At 46.5% G+C, this 16,186-nt stretch overlaps 1 protein-coding gene across 3 annotated transcripts; it reads right to left on the minus strand.

Moving 5' to 3' along the window:
* Positions 1 to 2,335: 2,335 nt before the first annotated feature.
* On the minus strand, positions 2,336 to 7,912 carry FZD5 (frizzled class receptor 5). 3 transcript variants are annotated; one of them, XM_088459095.1, is made up of 2 exons: positions 7,830 to 7,912; positions 2,336 to 5,858 (listed from the first exon to the last, which is right to left on the minus strand). In XM_088459095.1, the coding sequence occupies exon 2, from the start codon at positions 5,732 to 5,734 to the stop codon at positions 4,016 to 4,018; it is 1,719 nt and encodes a 572-aa protein (XP_088315221.1). In that variant the 5' UTR covers positions 5,735 to 5,858; positions 7,830 to 7,912; the 3' UTR covers positions 2,336 to 4,015. The 3 variants fall into 3 exon arrangements, with proteins under 3 accessions (XP_088315221.1, XP_088315223.1, XP_088315224.1); XM_088459097.1 differs by having other exon boundaries at positions 7,821 to 7,888; XM_088459098.1 differs by lacking the exon at positions 7,830 to 7,912 and adding an exon at positions 7,687 to 7,747.
* Positions 7,913 to 16,186: the final 8,274 nt, after the last annotated feature.

Below are 16,186 nucleotides of genomic sequence, written 5' to 3' on the forward strand. Positions count from 1 at the left end.
CTGCACTCACTGCACACCCTGCTCTCATCATATACATGCCACTGACACCTGCAGCCAGTGCACACCCTGCTCTCATCATAGACATGACACTGACACCTGCAGCCAGTGCACACCCTGCTCTCATCATAGACATGACACCGACACCTGCAGCCAGTGCACACCCTGCTCTCATCATAGACATGACACTGACACCTGCACTCACTGCACACCCTGCTCTCATCATAGACATGACACTGACACCTGCACTCACTGCACACCCTGCTCTCATCATAGACATGACACTGACACCTGCAGCCAGTGCACACCCTGCTCTCATCATAGACATGACACTGACACCTGCACTCACTGCACACCCTGCACTCATCATAGACATGACACTGACACCTGCACTCACTGCACACCCTGCTCTCATCATATACATGACACCGACACCTGCAGCCAGTGCACACCCTGCTCTCATCATAGACATGACACCGACACCTGCAGCCAGTGCACACCCTGCTCTCATCATAGACATGACACTGACACCTGCAGCCAGTGCACACCCTGCTCTCATCATAGACATGACACCGACACCTGCACTCACTGCACACCCTGCTCTCATCATAGACATGACACCGACACCTGCACTCACTGCACACCCTGCTCTCATCATAGACATGACACTGACACCTGCACTCACTGCACACCCTGCTCTCATCATAGACATGTCACTGACACCTGCACTCACTGCACACCCTGCTCTCATCATATACATGACACCGACACCTGCAGCCAGTGCACACCCTGCTCTCATCATAGACATGACACCGACACCTGCAGCCAGTGCACACCCTGCTCTCATCATAGACATGACACTGACACCTGCACTCACTGCACACCCTGCTCTCATCATATACATGCCACTGACACCTGCAGCCAGTGCACACCCTGCTCTCATCATAGACATGACACTGACACCTGCAGCCAGTGCACACCCTGCTCTCATCATAGACATGACACCGACACCTGCAGCCAGTGCACACCCTGCTCTCATCATAGACATGACACCGACACCTGCAGCCAGTGCACACCCTGCTCTCATCATAGACATGACACAGACACCTGCAGCCAGTGCACACCCTGCTCTCATCATATACATGACACTGACACCTGCACTCACTGCACACCCTGCTCTCATCATAGACATGACACTGACACCTGCACTCACTCCTTAGCTCTGATCTGTGTTGTGAACTATAAATTATTTGGCAAATCAAACAAACAAAACGCCATATACCTGGCACATGGGGGTACTGACTGTTTGCTAGAGCCAAACAGGAGAGGACTGAAGAGCCTGTGCGGCTTAGGATGTGACAGCAGATGCGAAAACGGACGCTTCATCCCGCTATAAGCATTCTTTATTAAGCTGGGAGCTACGGAGGACTATTTACCTTACATCTCAGCTCAGACATGTGAAACTATATTATCAGCTTCATTTGTAGTTTCTAGAACAGAGAGAGAAGGTTTTAGCTGAAGCAAAAGTAAGAAATACTGTAATTAAAAAAAAATGAGTTTGATAACAATCTACTGCAGATATAGAAGTATTGGGGGTTCCTAATAGATTAGCAAATTAAGAATAAAATTATTAGTTACATACTTCTTAATTCATGTTGCTGATAAAAGAGGGAGGCAGTCTGTTAGAACAGGCCGCGCCATTATTTATGTGGATATACAGTTTACAACGAAGCTGCCTTCATTTCAGAATGTAAAGTTATTTAAGTGTGTTAGAATGTACCATACTACAAATGGCAGCCACAGGCCCACGTGGGGTCATGCACCATAAAACTCCGGGATGAAGTTCCGATTAGGTTATTGATTTTCTATCCGCACTACGCAAGCCAGCTACAAACATGTGATATTTATAGGAGCTGTGTCTCATTGTATTGTATGCATAACGAGGGAGGTGTGACTGCTAAACCCAAACACAAAGCAAGGCTAAGCAAACACGAACAGGACGCAGTGACCAGCTTTACAGAGTACAAACTGCTATAGCCTAGAAGGGATTGCCACAGGCCTCATACAGGAACTGCTGCAGCCTAGAAGGCAATGCCACAGGCCTCATACAGGAACTGCTGCAGCCTAGAAGGCAATGCCACAGGCCTCATACAGGAACTGCTGCAGCCTAGAAGGCAATGCCACAGGCCTCATACAGGAACTGCTGCAGCCTAGAAGGCAATGCCACAAGCCTCATACAGGAACTGCTGCAGTCTAGAAGGCAATGCCACAAGCCTCATACAGGAACTGCTGCAGCTTAGAAGGCAATGCCACAAGCCTCATACAGGAACTGCTCCAGCCTAGAAGGCAATGCCACAAGCCTCATACAGGAACTGCTGCAGCCTAGAAGGCAATGCCACAGGCCTCATACAGGAACTGCTGCAGCCTAGAAGGCAATGCCACAAGCCTCATACAGGAACTGCTGCAGCCTAGAAGGCCTCATACAGAAATTGCTGCAGCCTAGAAGGCAATGCCACAAGCCTCATACAGGAACTGCTGCAGCCTAGAAGGGATTGCCACAGGCCTCATACAGAAATTGCTGCAGCCTAGAAGGCAATGCCACAGGCCTCATATAGGAACTGCTGCAGCCTAGAAGGGATTGCCACAGGCCTCATATAGGAACTGCTGTACTTTTTCCCTGTCTAAGTACTGTACTTAATATAAACCCTCCTGAAATCTGTATTGTTTTATGATAAACAGAGCACATTGCACAGAAATAATAATATGACACATTGGTTTGTCCCCACTGGGAAAATAAAATGCTATTAATCATTTATTTGAAACACCATCTTGTGTCAAATAAAAGATTAAAGTGAAAAAGAGCAATGAACTTAAATGTGTCCTTGTAAATGCATTCTCTCATAGGGCTGAAATATTCATTTACTACAGTTGAGAATAATAGACGACAACAAATTATACATAAAATCAGTTCGGCTGGAAGGTGCCAAACACTTTTTTATCCTTTGAACGTCTCACATTTAATATTAGCTTTGGTATACAAGATCTAGTATACAAGATGTATCTTCTATCCATATTAAAAAGACCTCTAGTCTAAAATATGTTTGACCTGTGATTTATAGATTGGCTGTGAAACCAAATGGAATAATCACTATATTTAGACAAGGTGAGACCCGTGCTAATTTAAAACAAAAAAACATCACTGGTTAAGGCATAATTCAAATAAAGTTATGCACAATCCTGTATGAAGCTTCTTTGGAGGGTAATGCATGCTCACAGCCTGCAGGTGTCAGTGTTGCTGTTGTCCATGTACTGTAAATCTTGCATTAGACAAATAGACCCTTTTGCACTGCAATAAGGTACCACTTGCCACGCTAACAATGGTTGTAAAAATTTAAAACAGCAAAAAGTTGAGGTATACTTAATTTTGCACAAGATGCCAATTTTCCTATAAGGAATGCATTTACAATAGGGTTCAAAGGAGAAAAGGAATACCGCTGTTCTTTTTTTCAATTAATAGCATTATGAGGGATCTCAAGTCCTGCAATTTAGGAGAAGCAATTACCCTTAGTAATGCAGAAAAGACGGGACCAATATTGCACAGTGCAATATGTCCCCTTTGAATAATATACTATATATTGCTTTCCTCTCCTGCGGCCAGGAGAATGCCCAATAAATCTATACATCAGTCCCTAATGGATTTATTGACCTCCTAGAGTATCACAGTGACTTGGCCATACAGACCTATACCTTTCAACCTTTGAATGATAATTGTGTTTTAAAGCAAAACAGAAGATAAGTTTGGTGTCTCCTAAGGTTGTGTACACAATTACATTCACATGGACCACTCGAAGACATTGCTCCGAGCCGTGAAAGAGCTTCTACAGCGTGAACGACAGAACATCTGACCTAAACCTTCATCGTATAGATCAGTCACCCACTGAAGCCATAAAACCGCATTGGCACCGACATAGATCACATATTGGTGAGTGGATACGTTCTGCAGTACAAGAGGCAATATTCATACATGAGACATTGGCACTTGCTTGTGGTAGAGAGCGGCGCTGGGTACGCCAGTCCTGGCTGTCACTGCCGTGCTGGCCTCGCTGTACGCTAAAGCGTTGATAGATTTGCTGCCTCTGCAACATTTACCCGTGAATCTTCTCCAAGATTCCAAAGTCTTTCCAGACCAGATCCAAACACCCGAAGTTATTCCCACCACTAGGCACATAAAATACTTTAACATGAAAACGGCGTACTCCGGCCTGGATCGCTGTTTGTCACCAGGGCACGAGCAGTTGTGGGATTTCCCCCAGAATTCCCTGTAGTGCTGCTCATATATATAACAGGCAACAACAATAGTTGCAGGCACAGTATAAAGTACAGTAAATATACCTATCCTAATCATGAGTTTTTCCAGTTTGTCTGTTTTGGTGCCACCTTGTTTTATAACACTCCTGATTCTGAAGAGTGACACAAAGCCGGCCAGCAGAAACATCGTTCCCGTGAACAGGTAGACCACTAGAGGAGCCAGCACAAAACCGCGCAGATTGTCCAGGTTCTGGTTACCGACATAGCAGATCCCAGCCACTGGGTCACCATCCACCGAGCTTAAAGCCAGCACAGCGATGGATTTGATGCTCGGTATCAGCCAAGCGGCCATATGGAAATACTGAGAGTAGCTGGCAATGGCCTCATTGCCCCACTTCATGCCAGCGGCCAGAAACCACGTGAAAGACAGGATCACCCACCATATAGAACTGGCCATTCCAAAGAAGTAGATGAGAAGAAAGACCACCGTGCAGAGAGCTGGACCGGTCGTCTCGTAGTGTATGTGGTCCCTATTGCAGGCGACGTTCTCATGGCCTACTGCAAGTCTGACTATGTAGCCAATTGATACAAAGAGGTAGCACACGGACAGAAAGATGATAGGGCGCTCTGGGTATCGAAACCTCTCCATGTCGATCAAGAAGGTGGCGACCGTTGTGAAGGTTGAAATGAAACACAAGATGGACCACAGGCCTAGCCAAAAAGTCGTAAACGTCTTCTCATCCTGCGTGAAATAGGGCTGGAAACATGGCACCGCGCAGTTTGGCACCTGGCCGGTCTTGATCCTATTAAACAGTGGATGGGATTCTTTTGTTATGGCGATGAAAGGCTCCCTGCATTTGCATAACCCATCGCAGTCACTGCCTGGTTGCCTTGGGCTATGGAGAGGTGTCAGGTGTTTTCGCCCAATTGGCGGGTAAGTTGGCTTTGCAAACAGGGGCGGAAGTGTGGTGGTCTCTGTCCTGTTATAATCCATGCAGAGGTTTTCTGGGTCTCCGTTCTGTGGGAGTTTGTCACAGTTCATTCTCTCCGGCCAGCCAAAGCCGTATTGTCTCATCAGGGGGGAGCAGCCGGCCTTCGCCCTCTCGCAGACCGACCTGCAAGGGGGGAGAGGTTTCTTGTAGTCAGTCAAGCAGATAGGTGTGTACATGCTACACAGGAAGAATTTCAGGTCAAGTGAGCACTGAATCTCCACTAAAGGCCAGAACTGATGCACCTCCAAGCCAGCTTCATCTTGGGTATCATGGTTGAATTGGTTGGGCATGTAGGTGTAATTGTAGCCAATGCCCTTGCACATCGGCACGGTAATCTCTTGGCACACGATTGCTTTGGATGCCGCAGACATAGGTGCAGGAAGCAGAAGGAGGTACACAAGGCCCACCACCAAGATCCCAGGATGCAATCCGGCCATGATTTCAAAGGACCGATGTCAAGTTTTGTTTTTGTTTTTTCCCTTTAAAAGCAACAACTTGAAATATTCAAAACATTAATACGCACAGTATCCCCAAACATCGATTCCTCCAGGGTACAGTTGTCTGAAGAAAATGAAAAGAAAATGCAAGAATATTATTGAAATAGGCACATTGCTGATTGTATGATGAATATCTAAGTATATCCGTGTTCCTAATACACAGGCAGTTATGAGCACACTTCTAATGCATTAGGGAAAACGCTGCTAGTGTTAAGAAGCGTACCCACTAGACAATAAATTGGACTATTTGACCGATAATGATATCGTTATTGTTCATTGTCCGTGATATCGTTCAGTATGTATGCCATCAACAACCAGTGATGCGCGCTCCCGCTGGTCGTTGACGTCATCTTTCATCGCCCGTACTTGCAGGGCGACCTGACCAGTGGCGTATCTATAATGGATGCAGTGTGTGCACCACAGACCCTGCACCCATATTATTTTAAACACACCTGTCCGTGGTCCCGCGTCGGGTGTCAGCGCTACTCAGAACACCGAAAAATGGCCACTGTGGCCATTTTTCCAGCGTTTTGCGCATGCACAGTAGACTCCAGGCACACTCTAGTGCCCGGAGTCTACTAATGTTAATACTAATACTAATGCCGCGTCAGTCAGCTGACGGCCTCCAAGGAGAGAGGAGGGGGCCCCCCGCACGGTAAGTGCACACGAGCCCCCTCCTCTATTGAGACGCCCCTGGACCTGACGTTATTGTCAGGTTCTGCAAGTATGGGGGTGAGGGAGGGTGACGTCACTGAATGATATCATTCAGTGTGGATGCCCAATGTCGCTAACGACATTGAGCCCGACACTGCAGGGCAAACACTAGACCAGTGGTTCTCAAACTCGGTCCTCAGGACCCCACACAGGTCATGTTTTCCAGGTCACCCAGCACGTGCACAGGTGTATTCATTACTCACTATAGCATTTTAAAAGATCTACAGGTGGAGCTAATTATTTCACTTGTGATTCTGTGAGGAGACCTGGAAAACATGCACTGTTTGGGGTCCTGAGGATCAAGTTTGAGAACCTGTGCACTAGACCACAGGTTCTCAAACTCGGTCCTCAGGACCCCAAACAGTGCATGTTTTCCAGGTCTCCTCATAGAATCACAATTGAAATAATTAGCTCCACCTGTGGATCTTTTAAAATGTGTCAATAAGTAATGAACACACCTGTGCACCTGCTGGGTGACCTTGAAAACGTGACCTGTGTGGGGTCCTGAGGACCGAGTTTGAGAACCACTGCACTAGACAATATCGCTCATGGAGCATATTGTCTAGTGCACAGGTTCTCAAACTCCCTCCTCAGGACCCCAAACAGTGCATGTTCTCCAGGTCTCCTCACAGATTCGCAAGTGAAATCATTAGCTCCACCTGGGAAATGTGACCTGTGTGGAGTCCTGAGGACCGAGTTTGAGAACCACTGGTCTAGTGGATATATGCCTTAAGTTCATAAAATTAGATTTAAAAAATAGAATATCTACAGGCTCACGCGCAGTCTGAGAACGGTTCTGTATTGTGTTTTGCAAAGCAAATTTCTGATGCAACTTCAGACATGGAAAATTCTATAATATAATTACAGCTTTCCAAATTGTAGACGTTTTATGATGCAAGGAAATATAAAAGGGATGTAAAAAAAAAAAAGGAATAATAATACATACGTTGCAGAAAAACATAAAACAACAATATTATCAATATTAATAACAATGATAATAATAATCATAATAATAATAGTAGTAGTAATGACAATAATAATAATATTAAATAATAATATTAACAAATAATTATAATAATGATAATAATAAATAATAATAATAATAATATTATTATAATAACAGCATCACAGAAACAATACAGACACAAGAAGAAAGTGATCAGTAAGGCTATATATACCTGGCTGCCAGTGCTAGCAGGGTGTCAGAGGGAGAACCATGTGCTTAGGGACAAAGCACCAGATAATACAGAGACTGAACTTGGAACATTTTGCAAAATAAATAGAAGTTTTATAGCCAGATCCGACAACTCACATCACATACCGGGCTGGGGGGAACGATTGTCAGCTCCTGGGTTCAGTCACTGTGACCATGGTGTGAGATGTGCCACACACCCCAGGGGATGGGGTAAATAATGTGTCCAGGCTCATTGGGCAGCTTCTCCCTCCCCGGCATAGTGACTCATGGGGGTCCCAAACTTTTCACCGAGTTCCAAACTTCTCCCAGCACCGGGGTCGCTGCTCACGGCCGGCAGCAGCCAGAATACCTCCCTTCCATCGTCATTTATGGGTAACTGAGAGGTTTCCAGAGTCTGATGATTTCATGTGACCCATGTGCATGGTGATCCCGGTACAGGGGACTATCCCCGGCAGCAGGTCCTCTATACAGAGGCTGGGAGACCCCTGTAACAGACAAGTGATGGAGGAGTGAGGAGTAATGAGCTGAGACCCCTTTTCAGGTGCTGTGTAATAGAGAGGTAACCCTCCTCTGCAGGTGCTGTGTAATAGAGAGGTAACACTCCTGTGCAGGTCCTGTGTAATATAGAGGTAACACTCCTCTGCAGGTCCTGTGTAATAGAGAGGTAACACTCCTCTGCAGGTCCTGTGTAATAGAGAGGTAATGATCTGAGGCTCCTCTGCAGGTCCTGTGTAATAGAGAGGTAACACTCCTCTGCAGGTCCTGTGTAATAGAGAGGTAACGCTCCTGTGCAGGTCCTGTGTAATAGAGAGGTAACGCTCCTCTGGAGGTCCTGTGTAATAGAGAGGTAACGCTCCTGTGTAGGTCCTGTGTAATAGAGAGGTAACCCTCCTATGCAGGTCCTGTGTAATAGAGAGTTAATGATCTGAGGCTCCTCTGCAGGTCCTGTGTAATAGAGAGGTAACCCTCCTATGCAGGTCCTGTGTAATAGAGAGGTAATGATTTGAGGCTCCCCTGCAGGTCCTGTGTAATAGAGAGGAAACCCTCCTATGCAGGTCCTGTGTAATAGAGAGTTAATGATCTGAGGCTCCTCTGCAGGTTTTTTAATAGAGAGGTAACACTCCTCTGCAGGTCCTGTGTAATAGAGAGGTATTGATCTGAGACTCCTCTGCAGGTCCTGTGTAATAGAGAGGTAACGCTCCTCTGCAAGTCCTGTGTAATAGAGAGGAACCACTCCTCTACAGGTCCAGTGTAATAGAGAGGTAACGCTCCTCTGCAAGTCCTGTGTAATAGAGAGGAACCACTCCTCTACAAGTCCTGTGTAATAGAGAGGTAACGCTCCTCTACAGGTCCAGTGTAATAGAGAGGTAACGCTCCTCTACAGGTCCTGTGTAATAGAGAGGTAACACTCCTCTGCAGGTCCTGTGTAATAGAGAGGTAATGATCTGAGGCTCCTGTACAGGTCCAGTGTAATAGAGAGGTAATGATCTGAGGCTCCCCTGCAAGTCCTGTGCACACAGTAATGTCTCTCCCCCCTCAGTGATACATTGTTGCGCTATAGCTCCCAGGAACAATGTAACAAGTTGAGCAGCCGCCTCCTCCTGTCTGTCTCCAGCTGCAGAGTCGCCGCTGCTCTCCTACCTGTGCTAACAAGGGGCTCATCCCCTACACACGCCCATTTGTCAAATCCACACCGCCCTGTTGGTCATGATTGGATGTTGACACTGCAACCACGCCCACCCTGGTCACACGCCCACTAAATGTTCTCCTTACAGCTCTGTATAAAGTGATTATCATTCTTGCTGACAGCTCCAGTCATTCTGTATTATCCATGTGTCTGTATTATCCATGTGTCTGTATTATCACAGTGTCTGTATTATCCGTGTCTGCATTATCACAGTGTCTGTATTATCCCTGTCTGTATTACCCCTGTGTCTGTATTATCCCTGTGTCTGTATTATCCCTGTGTCTGTATTATCAGTGTCTGTATTATCCCAGTGTCTGTATTATCCCTGTCTGTATTATCCCCGTGTCTGTATTATCCCCATGTCTGTATTATCCCTGTGCCTGCATTACCCCGTGTCTGTATTATCCCCATGTCTGTATTATCCCCTTGTCTGTATTGTCCCTGTGTCTGTATTATCACAGTGTCTGTATTATCCCTGTGTCTGTATTATCCCTGTCTGTATTACCCCTGTGTCTGTATTATCCCCATGTCTGTATTATCCCTGTGCCTGCATTACCCCTGTGTCTGTATTATCTGTGTCTTGTATTATCCCCATGTCTGCATTATCCCCTTGTCTGTGTTATCCCCGTGTCTGTATTATCCCTGTGTCTGTATTATCACAGTGTCTGTATTATCCATGTGTCTGTATTATCCGTGTCTGTATTATCCCAGTGTCTGTATTATCCCTGTGTCTATATTATCCGTGTCTGTATTATCCCTGTGTCTGTATTATCTGTGTCTGTATTATCCCTGTGTCTGTATTATGCATGTGTCTGTATTATCCGTGTCTGTGTTATCTCCATGTCTGTATTATCCCTGTGTCTGTATTATCCCTGTGTCTGCATTACCCTGGTGTCTGCATTATCCTCGTGTCTGTATTATCCGTGTCAGTGTTATCCCCATGTCTGTATTATCCTTGTGTCTGTATTATCCCGGTGTCTGTATTATCCCTGTGTCTGTATTATCCCTGTGTCTGCATTATCCTGGTGTCTGTATTATCCTCGTGTCTGTACTATCTGTGTCTGTGTTATCCCCATGTCTGTATTATCCCTGTGTCTGCATTATCCTGGTGTCTGTATTATCCGTGTCTGTGTTATCCCCATGTCTGTATTATCCCCATGTCTGTATTATCCCTGTGTCTGTATTATCCCTGTGTCTGCATTATCCTGGTGTCTGTATTATCCTTGTGTCTGCATTATCCATGTGTCTGTATTATCACATTGTCTGCATTATCCTGGTGTCTCTATTATCCCCATGTCTGTATTATCCATGTCTGTGTTTTCCCCGTGTCTGCATTATCCATGTGTCTGTATTATCACATTGTCTGCATTATCCTGGTGTCTCTATTATCCCCATGTCTGCATTATCCTTGTGTCTCTATTATCCCCATGTCTGTATTATCCTTGTCTGTATTATCACAGTGTCTGCATTTTATCCTGGTGTCTGTGTTATCTCAGAGTCTGTATTATCCCTGTCTGTATTATCCCTGTGTCTGTATTTTTCTGTGTCTATATTATCCCTGTCTGTATTATCCCTGTGTCTGTATTTTCCTGTGTCTTCATTATCCATATATCTGCCTTATCACTGTGTTTCCATTATCCCTGTGTCTGTATTATCCCTGTGTCTGTATTATCCCTGTGTCTGTATTATCACAGCGTCTGTATTATCCCTGTGTCTGCATTATCCTGGTGTCTGTATTATCCCCATGTCTGTATTATCTCTGTGTCTGTATTATCACAGTGTCTGCATTATCCTGGTGTCTGTATTATCCTGGTGTCTGTATTATCCCTGTGTCTGCATTATCCTGGTGTCTGTATTATCCCCATGTCTGTATTATCTCTGTGTCTGTATTATCCCTGTGTCTGCATTATCCTGGTGTCTGTATTATCCCCGTGTCTGTATTATCAGTGTCTCTGTTATCCACGTGTCTGCATTATCCTGGTGTCTGTATTATCCCTGTGTCTGTATTATCCGTGTCTGTGTTATCCCTGTGTCTGCAATGTCCATGTGTCTGTATTATCACAGTGTCTGCATTATCCTGGTGTCTGTATTATCCCTGTGTCTGTATTATCCCCATTTCTGTATTATCTGTGGGTCTGCATTATCCTGGTGTCTGTATTATCCCTGTGTCTGTATTATCCCCATTTCTGTATTATCTGTGGGTCTGCATTATCCTGGTATCTGTATTATCCATGTCTGTATTATCACTGTGTCTGTATTATTCCTGTGTCTGTATTATCCCTGTGTCTGTATTATCCATGTCTGTGTTATCCCTGTGTCTGCATTATCCATGTGTCTGTATTATCGCAGTGTCTGCATTATCCATGTGTCTGTATTATCACAGTGTCTGCATTATCCCTGTGTCTGTATTATCACCGTTTCTGTATTATCTGTGGGTCTGCATTATCCTGGTGTCTGTATTATCCGTGTCTGTATTATCCCTGTGTCTGTATTATCCCAGTGTCTGTATTATCCCCGTGCCTGTATTATCCCAGTGCCTGTATTATTCCAGTGTCTGCATTATCCCAGGTACTGTATTACCCTTGTGTATGCATTATCCCAGTGTCTGTATTATCCCTGTGTCTGTATTATCCCCGTCCCTGTATTATCCCAGTGCCTGTATTATCCCAGTGTCTGTATTATCCCTGTGTCTGTATTATCCCCGTGCCTGTATTATCCCAGTGTCCGCATTATCCCAGTGTCTGCATTATCCCAGGTACTGTATTACCCTTGTGTATGCATTATCCCAGTGTCTGTATTATCCCCAAGTTTATATTATCCCAGTGTCTGTATGATCCCTGTATCTGCCTTATCACTGTGTTTCCATTATCCCTGTGTCTGTATTATCCCTGTCTGTATTATCCCTGTGTCTGTATTATCCCTGTGTCTGTATTTTCCTGTCTGCATTATCCTGGTGTCAGCATTATCCCAGTTAATGTACTCACCCAGTGTTTGAATCATCACTATGTCTGTTCGTTCGAGCTTATCTCTTGACTAAACCACTGAACGTATTTTGATGGCGCTCTCACTATACAGCATTGGTGGAGGAAGGTTTATGTGTATGAACCAGTCATCTGTGACCACAGAAAGCCGAGCAGTAACGATTTTAGTGAAGCAGTCACAGAAAAAAATCTTGCACCAAGCACAGGAGCTGCCCATGGTGCTGAAACAGCAAGACAGCATCTGACGCTGAAACTGTGGTGCTGTCTGATGAACTGACTTCTATTTCAGGGACGGGGGCTGCGCTCTGATTGGCTCTCTGCAGAGCGGGTCCTGCGATCATGCTCGCTGGTGGCGTGGCTGGTCACCCCTGTTTTCCAGGAGGGTCGGGGATAGGGTCTGCATCAACAGATTCAGATTTCTGGCCTCTCAAGTGACCAGGACACGGCCAGGCTTCGGGAAGCTTTGTCCACCGCAGCCTTCGACGGTTGTGATGTTGATCCCTCAGTCGCAGCGCTGGGATCGCAGCAAGGAGGTGTCTGACACATGGCCTCTGTGGTTATGCAATGTGCATTTGAGAGGGCAGCCGCGTTCACTGACACGTCGCTCATGACACTCCCATAATAACCCCACGCAACGGTCATTTTTTGCGTTCACTTCAGGCCACCTCCCAGTAACCAGCCGAGAATGCACATGGCTTTCCGCCGCCAGCTCAAATGGGAGCGATCCCATATACAACAGCGGCCTGCCTCTGGGCTTTAGAGATGGACGCGATGTCGATGTTTATGCAATAAATGAGTCGCACTGCGCAAGTGTCAAGTTTCATTACCATCGACACTAAGTCAGTATTTGCCTCAAACGAAGCTGATTTTATCAGGAAAACGCTGTAAGCTGTTTAAATATTGGGGTACCCCGTGGAAATCCATTTGTTCTGCACCTAGGAATCTGCAACATTCAGGTAAACAACGCGACGCTCACTCTCGGACGAGTCTGCGCTGCCATTACTATTCCGGATATCCCCACCGTGCCGCATCACACCATGGCGGGAGGAACCTTTCCTTGCATCAGACTTGGGAATAGCAGCGATTTGGAGAGACTCTCTCCGCTCTGAAGGTCATATATGAGGGTGGTTTAATAGATAAGGTAATAAGACCTCTCATCGCGTAAAATTATTCAACTTAAATCACAACTTTTACATTTCAACTTACCGACATATACTCATAATCAATAATATGGCCTTGGTACAGATTAATTATCCGCATTGTCCCCATACGTGTCTAAGCATTTGTTACGTCGGTACACCAAGGCATCTGTCCCGGCATAGACAAAATCAGTGTCCAGCGCCTGAAGCCAGGACATGGCGGCTTTGTGAACGTCTGTGAGTGGCTTTGGTACCCGGTGCGAACACTTTTTCCTGTGCCCTAGTTGCTCATGACCGATGTTGTGCACAGGAGCCACTGAGATGCTCATTTGGGATGCGGTCATAATCCCGGCAAGGGGGATGCCGATGCTTAGAATACCGACGCCAGAATCCTAGCACCTGTCAGAATGCTGACTGCCGGCATCCCGAAGGTAAGTAGTGGGGTTGGGGGTAGGGTTAGGCAGTAGGAGGAGGGTTAGGTTTAGGCAATAAGGGGGGGTTAGGTTTAGGCACTGGGGGGGAGGTTGGGGGTAGAAGAGATAGGATACATACCGTCAGGTGTCGGTATTATAACCCTGTCGGGATGCCGGCATCGGGATTTTGACCTCCGAGATCCTGTACCCAACCTGTTCAGTTCCTAAGCAATATCACCAGCTGGAAGGCGTCTGTCCTCCTGAATCACTACTACTGGGGGCACTGCATAAAGGGCACTACCACTGGGGGCACTGCATAAGGAACACTACTACTGGGGGCACTGCATAAGGAACACTACTACTGGGGGCACTGCATAAAGGGCACTACCACTGGGGGCACTGCATAAGGAAAACTACTACTGGGGGCACAGCATAAAGGGCACTACCACTGGGGGCACTGCATAAGGACACTACTACTGGGGGCACTGCATAAGGAACACTACTACTGGGGGCACTGCATAACAAACACTACTACTGGGGGCACTGCATAAGGAACACTACTACTGGGGGCACTGCATAAGGAACACTACTACAGGGGGCACTGCATACAAGGCACTACTACTGGGGCATTACAGAAGGAACACTACTACTAGGGACATTACTACTGGGGCACTACATAAAGGAAACTGCTACTGGGGCACAGCATAAAGGGCACTACTACTGGGGCACTGCATAAAGGACACTACTACTGGGGCATTGCATAGAGGGCACCACTGCAGCACTACATAAATGACACTACTACTGGGGCACTGCATAAAGGGCACTACTACTGGGGCACTGCATAAAGGGCACTACTACTGGGGCACTGCATAAAGGACACTACTACTGGGGCACTGCATAAAGGACACTACTACTGGGGCACTGCATAGAGGGCACTACTACTGCAGCACTACATATAGGACACTACTACTGGGGCACTGCATAAAGGGCACTACTACTGGGGCACTGCATAAAGGGCACTACTACTGGGGCACTGCATAAAAGGCACTACTACTGGGGCACTGCATAAAAGGCACTACTACTGGGGCACTGCATAAAAGGCACTACTACTGGGGCACTGCATAAAGGGCACTACTACTGGGGCACTACACAAAGGTCACTACTACTGGGGCACTGCATAAGGAACACTATTACTGGGGCACTGCATAAAAGACACTACTACTGGGGGCACTGCATAAGGATACTACTACTGGGGGCACTGCATTAGGAACACTGCTACTGGGGGCAAGGCATAAAGGGCACTACTACTGAGGCACTACATAAAGCGCACTACTACTGGGGCACTACTACTGGGGCACTGCATAAAGGACACTACTACTGGGGCACTGCATAGAGGGAACTACTACTGCAGCACTACATATAGGACACTACTACTGGGGCACTGCATAAAGGGCACTACTACTGCAGCACTACATATAGGACACTACTACTGGGGCACTGCATAAAGGGCACTACTACTGGGGCACTGCATAAAGGGCACTACTACTGGGGCACTGCATAAAGGGCACTACTGCAGCAGTACACAAAGGGCACTACTACTGGGGCACTACACAAAGGTCACTACTACTGGGGCACTGCATAAGGAACACTACTACTGGGGCACTGCACAAGGAACACTACTACTGGGGGCACTGCATAAAGGATACTACTACTGGGGGCACTGCATAAGGATACTACTACTGGGGGCACTGCATTAGGAACACTGCTACTGGGGGCAAGGCATAAAGGGCACTATTACTGAGGCACTGCATAAAGGATACTACTACAGGGGGAACTGCATTAGGAACACTGCTACTGGGGGCAAGGCATAAAGGGCACTACTACTGAGGCACTGCATAAAGGGCACTACTACTGGGGCACTACATAAAGGGCACTTCTACTGGGGCATTGCATAAAGGGCACTACATAAAAGACACTCCTACTGGGGCATTGCATAAAGGGCACTGCATAAAGAACACTACTACTGGGGCATTGCATAAATGGCACTGCATAAAGAGCACTACTACTGGGGCACTGCAGAAAGGGCACTACTACTGGGGCATTGCATAAAGGGCACTACTACTGAGGCACTATATAAAGCGCACTACTACTGGGGCACTACTACTGGGGCAGTGCATAAAGGACACTACTACTGGGGCACTGCATAGAGGGAACTTCTACTGCAGCACTACATATATGACACTACTACTGGGGCACTGCATAA

The sequence above is a fragment of the Taudactylus pleione genome, unplaced genomic scaffold, assembly GCF_031769625.1.
Source record: "Taudactylus pleione unplaced genomic scaffold, aTauple2 ptg000896l, whole genome shotgun sequence".
NCBI lineage: Eukaryota > Metazoa > Chordata > Amphibia > Anura > Myobatrachidae > Taudactylus > Taudactylus pleione.

Excerpts from the sequence above, each read along its gene's own strand:
- FZD5 (XM_088459095.1), bottom strand. The coding sequence starts at position 5,734 with ATGGCCGGATTGCATCCTGGGATCTTGGTGGTGGGCCTTGTGTACCTC.